We start from the raw sequence: 13,540 nt of genomic DNA, 5'->3' as shown, positions 1-13,540 counted from the left end.
CACACACACACACACACTAACCTGCGGAGGTGAAGGTGTTTTTATTAGTTTGTGACTAAACACTAAAGATGAATAGTGACATTAATGTCATTTTAATAATCTTTATTTATAGAGCTCTTTTCAAAGTCCACATTACAAAGTGCTTCACAAAGGCAGCAAAAGAAAACAGACAGGTTGGAAAGTCAGCAGGTTTTTAATGGAAACACAAAACATGATGTGAAAACAAACAAACAAACAAAACAATACAGTATAATACAGCTGTTGTGTGAGAATTAAAGAAGTTTTGTAACATTCAGGATTCATCAGTGTGACTGTTACATTTAAAAACATGTTTTTGTTCATTAACAGTAGAACTTAACAGCTGATTGAAATGAAAAGTCGTCCTCAGTGAGCAGCTCTGATACAAGTCTGGCACCAGAAGCCTCGGCCATCATCAGTGTGTTTGCTGCTACCAGAATAACTTGACTTTCTTACAAAGTGATGATCAACAGATGCTTGTTTTTACTTGGAGTCTGTGAACAAACACGTGGAGCAGCTGAAAACGGCTTTTGATGGAGCTCGGATGGATTTTCAAACATTTTAGGAGAGAAATGAGTGAGAAAAGTGTCTGAGCAGCGCTGGACGCGGCGGTGAATGTGTGAGTTTTAGAGGCTCCTCAAAGAAAAAGCAGAGAGCATCAGAGCTCTGCATGACGTCAATATGAAGAGACACAAGTCCACTATCGACTCCTTCACTGTCAGTCTTCAGAACTTGTCCCACATTTAGTCTGGACTCTTTTATCGATGAAGAGAAAACACAAGTGACACGACATTCACACCGCTCAGAGGAGCCACGGGCACCTGGACTGAGTCTCCACGGTTCTCATGGTGTGTTTAAGTGCAGCCTCCGGCTCTGGACTCTTCATAGTCCAGTCAGACTCGTGTTGTCGTGATCAGGATCAGATCATTGAGAGAGAAAATGGCAGAAGTAGCTCCAGCTCCAGCCGCCGCCGCTCCGGCTAAAGCAGCCAAGAAGAAGACTCCCAAACCGAAGAGGACTGGTCCCAGCGTCAGTGAACTCATCGTCAAAGCTGTGGCCGCATCCAAGGAGCGGAGCGGCGTGTCCGCGGCCGCCCTCAAGAAGACTCTGGCTGCCGGAGGCTACGATGTGGACAAGAACAAGGCCCGCGTCAAGACCGCCATCAAGAAGCTGGTGGTTAAGGGAACTCTGGTCCAGACCAAGGGGACCGGGGCCTCCGGCTCCTTCAAGATGAGCAAGAAGGCGGCTGAGCCGAAAAAAGTCAAGAAGCCTGCAGCCAAGAAACCCGCTGCTAAAGCCAAGAAGGCCGCAGCCAAGAAACCCGCGGCGGCTAAAAAACCCAAGACCGTAAAGAAGACAGCAGCCGCTAAGAAGTCTCCGGCGAAGGCCAAGAAACCCGCGGCGGCCAAGAAAGCAGCCAAGAGCCCCAAGAAGGCCACCAAGAGCCCCAAAAAGGCCACCAAGAGCCCCAAGAAGGCCCCCGCAGCCAAGAAAGCCCCCGCTAAGAAGGCTGCCAAGCCTAAAGTCAAGAAGGCAGCACCCAAGAAGAAGTGAGCTGTCATCACTTTAAACAAACTTTCACACAAAAGGCTCTTCTAAGAGCCACCACGTCATCATTAAAGAGCCTCTTCCTCTTTTTATTGTCCTTATTAACAACAAACATATTATATATTCATTATACGACTTAACGTTTAAAAGGACGTTAAAGTCATCCATTGTTTTCATGCGCGCGGGAACGTAGGTTAAACGGGGTGTTGCCCTGGAAACAAGAGCAAGGGAGTTTCGGGGCGCGCGCGTATTAATCAATTCACTTGTCTCCACTTAACATTCATGTCTTGTTATAAACAGTTATAGTGCATTATTCAGGTAAATATTTACTGAACCTCGTGATGAAATGATACTACAGCAGAATAAATAACACGATCAAGACTCAAAGTCACAACATTTCGGTCTAACATATATGAGCTCATTACAATTGTGGTCTTTAATTCAACATCTTCTCACTCGTGACTGGATTATCTACTCTACTTTGATCCCACGGAAGTTTGTCCGTCATGACGCACTCAAAGTTCACCAGAGAAAACGTCCTGCTGTCTCTTCCCCGCACTTTCTAATATGAATACACTCGCTGAAATATTATTCCAGAAACAGATGATTAGTTTGCTTTAATGACTTTTCTGGATGTTTTCAACATCCAATAGTCACCATGTTTTCCCTCTGTCATTTTGTCCATAATGAATTACCGTCTGCAGTCAAGTCACTGCAGCGCTTTAAATAAAATAAAAATAAAGATTTAAATGTGCTCTATTTTCTTGCCTCTTTATTTCAGAAATGAAGTTCAGGTCAGCAAAATAACGAACAAGCGCAGGAGAGGAAATGAAGTCAGTGTACCTTAACAGACACCAGAGTGGAACCCTGAGATTCTCTCAACAAATTAACAACATTTTGAATTTACAGAAGAAAATCAACAGTGAGTCAAATTCACTATAAATCTGCCTGGAGAAATACAGAGGAAGAATAAACAACATGTAGACCTTCAGACAAACAGCTGTCGACTCTTTCAAAAACACTTCTACAACTACACAAAAAATAACTAACAAGGAAAAGAACTCGGTGCATTTTAGCAGCAACCAGAATAGACACCCGAATTTCATTTCAACAAATTAAGAAAACGTTACAGGATAAAATCCGTCAGGAGTCAAATTCATCAAAATGCGGCAGAGGAAGGAAAATATTTTTAATGACGTTTTTTTTTCGAGTAGGGGAGAGTTGGGCATCTTGTCACATGGCTACGTTGACACAAGTTATATCTCCAAAACCACCGCTGACAAGTCATTTTTCTCTTGATGTGCAATAAATGTGATCTGAGGTGAGAACAATTTTAAGAGTTTTCAATCAAATAAAAAGGAAAAAACAACAACTAAAATGAAATATTTAGGTAATAAACCTTTCATAAATCAGTACATCAATGATATTGTTTTTTATACAGTATAGTGCATTTAGTGCATATAGTGTGTATTTTGATACCTAAATTCAAGTCATATATTAAAGTTACTTTGTGATGTAGCGAGCAACAACACATGTAACTCTGAGGCAAGTTGTCTCAGTGACTTTGCTGCAAATGGTTACATGTCACAATTTTCCCCAGTGTGCAGATCTGACCACAGCCCTGAAGAAACTGACTCTGTTAGCTGCTACAGTTGATTATTATTAGTTTTAATCATATTCACTTACTGAAAATATCAGTGAGTTTAAGTCACATTTTAGTCTCTTGTTTTTCATGCTTTAGTTGTAACTTTTTTGGTGCTTTTTGTTCAAAACTGTTTATTCTTCATTCTTAAAAATAAAGTTCTTTTTATACACATGGATCTTAAATCAGCAAACTTCCCATCCTTCCTAACATCTATCACCAGCTCATGTTTCAACCCACCCCAGCGGTGGGGCAGGTTGTAAGAATGGACCTGTTCATATGTCACATTGACACATTAACACACAATATATATATATAGCACTGACAACCACCGACTTACTGACGCTCAAACAAAAAGTGTCACCAACAACCCCGGTCTCCCCTATTATGTACAAATACATGCATCGGTGATGACAGGATGCTTCTTTACTTCTGGAGGGGCTTTAGAGGGTCTCTCTATTCCTGCACATGCGCAGTCTCGAGCACAAGTCAGCCAATCCTGTGTGAGTAACAGCCCACTACTCTTCACCTCATGCACATACATATAGAGCCTCTTGATCGCTCTCAAGTCACTCGTTTGACCAGTTTGGTTGGAAACGAAAATGCCTGAACCAGCGAAAGCACCGAAGAAGGGCTCAAAGAAAGCCGTCTCTAAAGCCACCAAGAGCGGCAAGAAGAGGAAGAGGACCAGGAAGGAGAGCTACGCCATCTACGTGTACAAGGTTCTGAAGCAGGTCCACCCCGACACCGGCATCTCCTCCAAGGCCATGGGCATCATGAACTCGTTTGTGAGCGACATCTTTGAGCGCATCGCCGGTGAGGCCTCCCGTCTGGCTCACTACAACAAGCGCTCCACCATCACCTCCAGGGAGATCCAGACCGCCGTCCGCCTGCTGCTGCCCGGTGAGCTGGCCAAGCACGCCGTGTCTGAGGGAACAAAGGCTGTGACCAAGTACACCAGCTCCAAGTAAACCCGCTACACTCACTCACTCACTCCAACAACACAAAGGTCCTTTTCAGGACCACACAACACTTCAACTGAGAGCGGAGCTCCTGATTCTTTCGTGATTTCATCACATGTTGGATTTAATTTTAAACAAGTTGACTATGAGGGATTTAACGATTATTATTATACCAGTTGTAGTCTTCTTGGAAGGTTTTTATTTCTAAACCTTTCAACCTTGGTTGAACTAATAAATTTCGTTCCAATAAAACCTTAACTCATTATCTTTTCAATAATTGATATTACCATTCTAATTTTTTTCTAAGTGATCAAAGAAAATGTTGATTGAAATCATCTAGTCTACATGAACACTGAATAAAAACTCTGTGGTGGTACTTGAGGCAGAGGAGAGGTAAGGAAAAGCTTAATGCCTCAGATTTACTTTCCTACTAAACTTTACTTTACTACTAAACTTTACTGCTACAGTTTTCAAAATCTAAGAAAACTATTTTTTTTATATATTTTTTTAAATGAACTTTCGTGTCTTCATCACGTTTTTCTTCAAGTTTGTAGAGTTTTGGAAGAAGTCAAACATTACAACCTAAACTGAACAAATAAATCCCATTGGCTCTGGCTCACAACATTTCTTCACTTTGTCACAACAGATTTTTACCCACCATTAATTTTCACAGCATAATCACCATTTCACACAGTGAAAATAATTATTGGTTGCCTCGCAATATTGTAATTACTCTTAAATTTAAATAATATAATAAAATTTAAATATTACATAAAAACTTAACTAACTTTAAATGTAATTCATATAATTAATCTAATTTATATATCGATCTAATTTGCAATGTCTTAAACATTTACATTAATACATTATTAAAATAATTTTTCTTAAAATACTACCCTTTTCTGCTACAAGGAACACTGAATTTTTATTAAATTCAGATTTTGTGGTGGTACTTTAGGCCAAGGAGAGTAAAGGAAGAAGCACCCTTGAGGACCCCACTTTACACACATTAAATAAAACATTTTGCGTTTTCAAAATCTGAGATAACGTCATAATAACAATAGTTTTATTCAGCTGAGTTTATTAATTCAGTGTATAACACTATAAAACCTACTTTGTTCATTAATCATACCATATTTTGCAATATTGTAAATTGAAATCCCTTGAATATAGACGGAATAAAAATGATGTAGGAATATTGTTTATCAAATTTACCAACATCCATATCGTCTACACAAATACTGACAAAATAAAATGTTTGTGATCCAAAAGAGTAAAGCAGCTTAGTGCCCCATACCAGATTTATTACTACTTCACATATATCTTTAAATTTCTCATTTTAAACATTTGAGATAACATTAAATGATAGTTTAAAAAGATAAGAGTACTGATAAAGGACTTGAGCTCTTGACAGAGTGAGTGTGTGGTCCTTAAAAGGACCTTTGTTTTTTTTCTCTAAAGACACAGAATGAGCGCTTTAACCTCCGAAGCCGTACAGAGTGCGTCCCTGTCTCTTCAGAGCATACACCACATCCATGGCGGTCACCGTCTTTCTCTTGGCGTGCTCGGTGTAGGTGACGGCATCACGGATGACGTTCTCCAGGAAGACCTTCAACACACCGCGGGTCTCCTCGTAGATCAGACCGGAGATGCGCTTCACTCCACCACGGCGAGCCAGACGGCGGATAGCGGGCTTGGTGATTCCCTGGATGTTATCACGGAGAACTTTACGGTGACGCTTAGCGCCTCCTTTACCCAGTCCTTTTCCTCCCTTTCCTCTGCCAGACATTTCGTTCGCTTTTTCTTTCACAGACTGAATCGAGTCTGCTGCTTGAGGACAGACAGTCTGTATTTCTAGACTTTCTGAGGACCTGATAGAGAGCAGATGGAGGGAGTTTCACTGGGCGGTCACTCAGTGGTCATTCCTACATTTTTAACAGCTGAAAGTGAAAATTGTTCCTTTTGATTTTCTTGGTTAGAAAATTATTACATTTTAAAAGAGAATATTGTCCAGATGAAGTGACAGTGACACTGATACTGACTGTGGTTTTACTTCATTTTTACTGATAATCTACAGTTACCTACAATAAGCAGCTTAAATATTATTCATAGTAAAATCAGACTTAGTGAAGTTCTTTAAAATACTACATTTATCATTTAGTGTTTCATGATTTAACATTTAATTCCACACACAGCAGTTATAAATGATCCATAGGTGGTGATATACTGACATTAATAAACATTTAAAGTTAAAACTTCTTCATTCAAAAAAGACAAAAAACAAACAACAAAGAAAAGGAAAACAACAAGAAAATACATCAAGCCAAAATTCAAGTTTATAAAAAGCCATCACAGCTCCTGAACAAAATGTAAATATCCCATCTGAAGTATTAATCATTATTATTTTTAAAAAAAGATGTGATAAATGAATATGATAATTACATTTAGATTAAAGTCCATTTCACTAAAATGGGCGGATTTTATTAGATCAATATTCAATGTTAAAATGATGCAGGGTTGAATGTCTTTGGGACAAAGGAGATATTGCAAACATCAAACGTTAAAGGCCACTTTTTATGTCATTAAAAAAAAGAACTGATTTACCATTAAATGTTTGTAGGTTTATTTTAGTGTCAAGTAAGTGTGACAAAAATAAAATATGTGAAATGTTGCGTTTCAAAGCGCTTTTCAAAAGAAAGTTACAAAGTGATTTACATGGTAGAGCAGAGAGTGAAAAGTTTCTTCATGTTGTGTTGTTCAACATGTTGTGAGTGATGACTGTATTATCTACTGTACTTTAACTCCGCGTCATGACGCACTGACAGTTGTGGACTGTAATGTAGTTTCCCTCAGAGAAAACGTGTTGTTGTCTGTTGTGTTTGATTTGTCATTTTAGTAATAATTGTAACAGTTGGTGTTTTCACTGACTGGACTGTTAAATGACGGATAGTTGGCGTTACTTGATCGATGGCGGAGAGAACAGCCGCTACTGCGAGAGGAAATGAAAAGAAAGTTGTTGTAAACTCCTGCAGCTTAATGAAGATGATGTGTGGTGAAAAGCCACTGTGGTTGTAAATGATTTTCAGAGTTCCACAACATTAGTAAGACATGGTGAGAGTTCCAGTGTGTTTGTGTGCATGAGACATAAGACAGAGCTCTTTATGAGGAGAGTGTGTGGCTCTGAAAAGAGCCGTTTTGGGGTCTGGTTGAGGATCCAGCAGCTTTACTTCTTGGCGGGCTTCTCGGTCTTCTTGGGCAGCAGAACAGCCTGGATGTTGGGCAGCACGCCGCCCTGAGCGATGGTGACTCCACCCAGGAGTTTGTTGAGCTCCTCGTCGTTGCGGACAGCCAGCTGCAGGTGACGGGGGATGATACGGGTCTTCTTGTTGTCGCGGGCAGCGTTTCCAGCCAACTCCAGGATCTCAGCGGTCAGGTACTCCAGCACGGCCGCCAGGTAGACGGGGGCGCCGGCACCCACACGCTCCGCATAGTTGCCCTTCCTCAGCAGCCTGTGAACACGGCCGACTGGGAACTGGAGCCCAGCACGAGAGGAGCGGGTCTTTGCCTTAGCTCTGGCTTTACCACCGGTCTTTCCTCGTCCGCTCATTGTTGGATACTTTCCGAAGTCGAGACTAACAGAAACTGAAGACCAGACAGTCAAACCCCAATTATATGCTCAGGGAGCGCGCGCGGACGGGGTCTGGGGTCCGTCAGACCAATCACAGCAGAGCCTCCAGCAGAGGTCGACCGCTCTGGATTGTGGCGGACTTTTTGAACACATTTGTCTCCAATCAGCAGCGGAGATTCGGGCGGTGGGTCGCCCCTCCTGTCGGTGCTGAGCTCCAAGAGGAGCCTCTCACCAATCAGGAGGCGGAGGTCTGAAGCAGCGTCATGATCCCAGCCGGTCCCACAGTTTAAGAGCAGCGTGTCTCGTATCTTTACTTTTCATACTTCTGTCGAGAGAAAGAAGGAACGATGGCAAGAACCAAGCAGACCGCTCGTAAATCCACCGGAGGCAAAGCTCCCAGGAAGCAGCTGGCCACCAAGGCTGCCCGTAAGAGCGCCCCGGCCACCGGCGGCGTCAAGAAGCCTCATCGTTACAGGCCCGGTACCGTGGCTCTGAGAGAGATCCGTCGCTACCAGAAATCCACCGAGCTGCTCATCCGCAAGCTGCCCTTCCAGCGCCTGGTCAGAGAGATCGCTCAGGATTTCAAGACCGACCTGCGCTTCCAGAGCTCCGCTGTCATGGCTCTGCAGGAGGCCAGCGAGGCTTACCTGGTCGGACTCTTTGAGGACACCAACCTGTGCGCCATCCACGCCAAGAGAGTCACCATCATGCCCAAAGACATCCAGCTGGCCCGTCGCATCCGCGGAGAGAGAGCTTAAACTATCTGCTGCTGCTCCACAAACACAACGGCTCTTTTAAGAGCCACCTCACTCTCTCTGAAGACACTCTTCCTCTGCTGCTCCAAGCTTTAACACCTTCAATTACTTCAATTATAACTCCCCCAAAAATAAAATATCACTATTATAATAATAATAATAATAATAATAAATTATCTGAAAATGTTTTTCCGACAAATGTGTTTAGTCCCTGCAGTGAAATATTTCATTTGTTGGTTATATCATATTATTACATATTCACAGAAATTACTAAGTGGCGTTTTAACAATATTTGTGAAACATTCTATTTAACACAGTAGGTTTCCCTGCCTACAAATTTAGAAAATAAAACATCATTGCAGCAACAGGAAAAATGTCCTTGTAATATAGCCATACACTAATGAAAGTATTTGACAGCAAAATAAAATAGTAATGGCATGTGCTATATTATTTTTCAGATTTAATGTTAGACACGTGTATATGTTTTGTTGTGATGCTCTTACGGGTCGAGGACACGGAGCGCTTTAATTCATCACTTAACAATCACAGAGTGTCATCAATTCAAACACCTCTCATCATTAAGACACTAACTTGTGGATCTACCATCTGAATGAGACACACAACACCACGTCTGACACCTGCGTGTAGAAATACTTCACATTATTTAACAAGGAAGATGCTAATTGTGCGCTGGAGGGACAAAATCCTCTGGACTGAGGTTTGCTGTCACATGTCCTCACTCTGTCTCTCTGAAGACACTCTTCCTCTGCTGTTTGTCTTCATTTATTTAGTACATTTCATTAGCAGTGGATGTTGATGTGCAGCTTGTCATCGGAAACTAGAAGCAGGTTTATTCTTTGCAAATAACAGGCTGATTGTCACATGGAAGAAAGTGAGTTAAAATCGACAACATTTTGTCACGATACAAATTTCAGTCATTTTAAATTCACTTTCTTGTTTCACTTCCGGTCTTACACGCGGGATCAAATTTTCATCGGGCTGCTTCTCTGGATACACGAGACGCGTGTAAAGATAAAGATCAGCGCGCGCCTGTTTATATTAGAATAAACAACCAAAAGAATAACGTCACATAGTTAAACCTGAATCTGACATATGAACCATGTGTGTGTGTGTGTGTGTGTGTGTGTGTGTGTGTCAGCCTCTGTGACGTCACAGACTTCCTTTGAAGATGTTCCTCTGATGACTCGTCAACATTCTAGAACCTGGCTAGAACCATATATAACAGGGAGCCTTTAGAACACTCAGGACACACACAGCTTCAGAGGGTCAAAAGATGCAGTTGGACTGGACAGGACTTGGTTTTCATTAAGAGGTAAGGTAAGAAACAATGACTCTTTGACATTTCAGACAGATTACTTTCAACTTGTTACTCTTGGTGATCAAGTGACCAACAGTTCTTTTAATGTGCATTTTGGAAATGTGAGTTTTGTTTGAAGACACACTTGAAAAGTATGTGAACCTATTCTTTAACTTCAAACTGTAACCAAGTTGTTTGTGTTGGTGAGACTTTAGATGGACAGAGTTTCAAATGTCTGCATTTGAGGTTGGTGTTTGATGCATTCAGTTTATTCCCATGATGCTTCTTATTAATGTTAACTTATTGGTCTTAGTTTGTAATGACAGTTCAGTAGAGGATTTTAAATGACATCCTAACTATTTGCTTGTCACTAGGAGGTGGTGTCTCATGTCCAGCTGTGCAGTTGTGCAGACAGTGCATGTTTGTGGTATGGGAGCTACAAAAGTTTTGCCCACCAGCAGCTGCACCGTGACAACCAAGATGCACAAGATTGTCCTCCTGAATGCACGCTAAGAGGCAAGTTATCAGGGAAATCATGGCTGGTATTTCCAACAGTGAAGCTGAGGGCACGCGACGGTTACTCCGGTTGATGGTGCTGTCATGTTGTCTGTCCTCATCTGTAAGAAAAGGTGCGTCACACGGCAGGTGGAGGAGACTCCGCTCATTAAGGCTGCCAACAGGCGCAGCAGCGTCAGTAACTGCAGTGATGCGGTCAACTCACAGAGGTCGGAATAAGTTATTAGTGACTTCCAGAACCATTGTGTGCAACAGTCCACAGTCCACCTCCCTCTCCAACACACACACATGCTGCTGCAGCCGTGTGCACAGCCACGCATCCAGCGCGCTCTCAGGTCAGATTATCTGAGCTCAGAGCGCGATAAAAAGGGTTAAACCCTGAAACTGTGGAATCCCATCTTTTTCTACACAGTTCAGACAAATCCCCTGGATAACAGGAGACAGTATAGTCCTCCACATGTGGACTACTGTTCTGTTAAAATTCACTGTGAGGACATGAGGGGAAAAAACACAAAGAACGAGAGAGACAGAGAGTCCGTGTGTTTGATGAAGCCTCATTGTTTTGCTGCAATAATAAAAAAAAAAGTCTGTTCATTTAAAAGTGCAGATCTTCACACAGAGACAGAGACGCAGCTTCTCTGCTCCGAGCGCAGGATCAGCACCTTGGACAGCACCGTGCGGACATCCTGACTGTTGAGCTTCTTCAACTCATCAAGTTTGTGATTTTAGAGGGAAAATCCTCACCTTTTTTCAGGTCAGTCAATATAATGACTGAACAGCGCGTGATATTCATACAGCAGGACCCCCCACCTCTGCTGCCTCTGTCTCCTGAGTAAATATTTAAAAGTACACAAACCGAAAATCACGCAGCACAGAAGTGTACAGTATTAACTGTAACTGGAGCTGCAGCTCCATCAGCACTTGTTCCTCACGTCCATGGCCTTTTTTTATTCCATGTAACCCTCCTCAAACACGTACTGCAGCTGGCCTTAAGTGTCATCTAAGATCATGTACAGGGAGCAGGTCTCTATTGCTCATTGTACATTAACACTGTAATGACAGTATGTGCATCAATTCAGAGAAGGAGGTTCCGCTTCAACAATGAGATCCTCAGTGGAGCGCTGAACCCAAAATCCAGTGAACAAGTCCAAAAAATCAAAAAGGGAGCACATCTTAAGTCTGCGAGGACAAAATACTCACATTTCAGTTATTTATTTGGCTCACATCACAAAAAACAAACGCTTAGGCGTTTCGGCACAAAGCCTTCATCAGAGCGTTTGTAGTACTATGCAGGTTCAATATGATAATATACACAAGGTCAGAGAAAGAACACAGCTGGGGGCGGGACCCAATTATTTAAGAACCAATCACTTTTCTTTAGCTATGCCTCAAATAACTCACTTCTATATAACATTACGTTTCACAGAACATTATTACTGGCCACCTTTAAACTGTACCTTACATGTGAAAAATGAATAAATGAATAAATGAATAATAATAATAATAATAATAATAATAATAATAATAATAATAATAATAATAATAATGATGATGATGAATCAATAAATGGAAAAGAAAACAAACAAATAAAATAAATAAATACATGAAATGAAATTAAATAAATAAATAAATGAAATCCTAAACATCTTAGACTGAAATCATCATTAAGTCCATTTGGTTCCATAGTGTTGAGTGTGTATATGCAGAACATTTCTCTTTGGGCCACTTTCTTTAGAATATCTCCTCCTCCAGTGGGTATCGTGACTTTCTCAATCCCACAGAACCTCAATGAAGAGGGTGAACCGTGATTAGCTTCAGCATAATGTTTTGTAGTTGAATAATCCATATTGTCTGTACCGTTTGCAGTTTTGTGCTCAGATATACGTTGTTTCAGGGGTCGTTTGGTCTGTCCCACATATTCTAGCCCACAGGGACATGATAACATGTAAACCACATGGGTCGACTTACAGTTTATAAATTCCTGAATAGAAATTTTCCTCCCTGGGGATGATTAAATAATTTTATATTTGTTGTATTATTGCAGCAGGCACAGTTACCGCATCTATTGGGTTAGGATTTATTTATTTCTATATATATTTTTTTCATTAATTTATCTATTTATTTATTATTAAATTATATTTTATCAAGCCATCAATTTTGTGTAACCGCTTATTCCATAAGGGTCGCGGGCTGCTGGAGCCTATCCCAGCTGACACTGGGCGAGAGGCGGGGTTCACCCTGGACAAGTCGCCAGTTCATGGCAGGGCAATTATAGTTATTTATTTATTTATTTATTCATTTATTCATTTTTCGCATGTAAGGTACAGTTTAAAGGTGGCCAGTAATAATGTTCTGTGAAACGTAATGTTATGGAGGTGAGTTATCTGAGGCATAGATAAAGAAAAGTGATTGGTTATTAAATAATTGGGTCCCGCCCCCAGCTGTGTTCTTTCTCTGACCTTGTGTATATTATCAAATTGAACCTGCATAGTACTACAAACGCTCTGATGAAGACTTTGTGCTGAAACGCGTAAGCGTTTGTTTTTGTGATGTGAGACAAATAAATAACTGAAATGTGAGTATTTTGTCCTCGCAGACTTAAGAATGTCTCCCTTTTTGATTTTTTCACAGTATGTGCATGTTATAATTGTCACTCCCAATAACAATACAACATATATTAAGATAAACAATTTACATCCTAACCCAACAAAGATTTGAACATTTACATTAATATTTTTATGCACTATAACATAGTAGTAAGCTAGTATGAGGATTGTAACTAAACCGGTCCAAAGAAAATAATGGCCACGCATCATACAGATGTCTTTTTGAGTTTTATTCCATGTCTTTATCCTCCGCAGACACCGTGAAAACTAGAAAAATAAAATACATAAAAAAGAATTTGAAAAATAAATCTCTTATTATTTTAAAGTCTCTCAACAAATGTCCAGCATTTAGACAGGCTCAACAATAGACTTTCACATGAATATCTGATATAGACAGGTCCCGACACGTTAGCATAACAACAGAAAACATATTAAATTGTCCATTCAAGGTCACAAATGTTAGAAACAGATACAAACCAAATAAATGTAAAATAACAGTTACCGTGTGAACCTCTTGGATCATGTAGAATATTATGTTGAGGCCAAA

The 13,540-nt window shown here is 40.8% G+C and overlaps 4 protein-coding genes and 1 pseudogene across 4 annotated transcripts; 3 read left to right on the top strand and 2 right to left on the bottom strand.

Annotated features, from left to right (window-relative positions):
- Positions 1-413: 413 nt before the first annotated feature.
- On the top strand, positions 414-1,626 carry LOC146330747 (histone H1 pseudogene; annotated as a pseudogene).
- Positions 1,627-3,783: 2,157 nt separating this feature from the next.
- LOC146330746 (histone H2B 3-like) lies at positions 3,784-4,235 on the top strand. Its single transcript, XM_084747467.1, has one exon. It carries the CDS (start codon positions 3,811-3,813, stop codon positions 4,177-4,179), a length of 369 nt encoding a protein of 122 aa, XP_084603593.1. The 5' UTR covers positions 3,784-3,810; the 3' UTR covers positions 4,180-4,235.
- A 1,376-nt stretch (positions 4,236-5,611) lies between these two features.
- On the bottom strand, positions 5,612-6,023 carry LOC146330745 (histone H4). The gene has a single exon (XM_084747506.1). The coding sequence runs from the start codon at positions 5,957-5,959 to the stop codon at positions 5,648-5,650; it is 312 nt and encodes a 103-aa protein (XP_084603632.1). The 5' UTR covers positions 5,960-6,023; the 3' UTR covers positions 5,612-5,647.
- A 1,320-nt stretch (positions 6,024-7,343) lies between these two features.
- Positions 7,344-7,791, bottom strand: LOC146330744 (histone H2A-like). Its single transcript, XM_084747422.1, has one exon. It carries the CDS (start codon positions 7,775-7,777, stop codon positions 7,394-7,396), a length of 384 nt encoding a protein of 127 aa, XP_084603548.1. The 5' UTR covers positions 7,778-7,791; the 3' UTR covers positions 7,344-7,393.
- A 323-nt stretch (positions 7,792-8,114) lies between these two features.
- Positions 8,115-8,603, top strand: LOC146330743 (histone H3). The gene has a single exon (XM_084747213.1). The coding sequence runs from the start codon at positions 8,146-8,148 to the stop codon at positions 8,554-8,556; it is 411 nt and encodes a 136-aa protein (XP_084603339.1). The 5' UTR covers positions 8,115-8,145; the 3' UTR covers positions 8,557-8,603.
- The last annotated feature ends 4,937 nt before the right edge of the window (positions 8,604-13,540 follow it).

The sequence above is a fragment of the Lutjanus erythropterus genome, chromosome 3 (genome assembly GCF_056507025.1).
Source record: "Lutjanus erythropterus isolate fLutEry1 chromosome 3, fLutEry1.hap2, whole genome shotgun sequence".
In the NCBI taxonomy this organism is placed as follows: domain Eukaryota; kingdom Metazoa; phylum Chordata; class Actinopteri; order Lutjaniformes; family Lutjanidae; genus Lutjanus; species Lutjanus erythropterus.
This window is presented reverse-complemented; position numbering and strand designations above follow the sequence as displayed.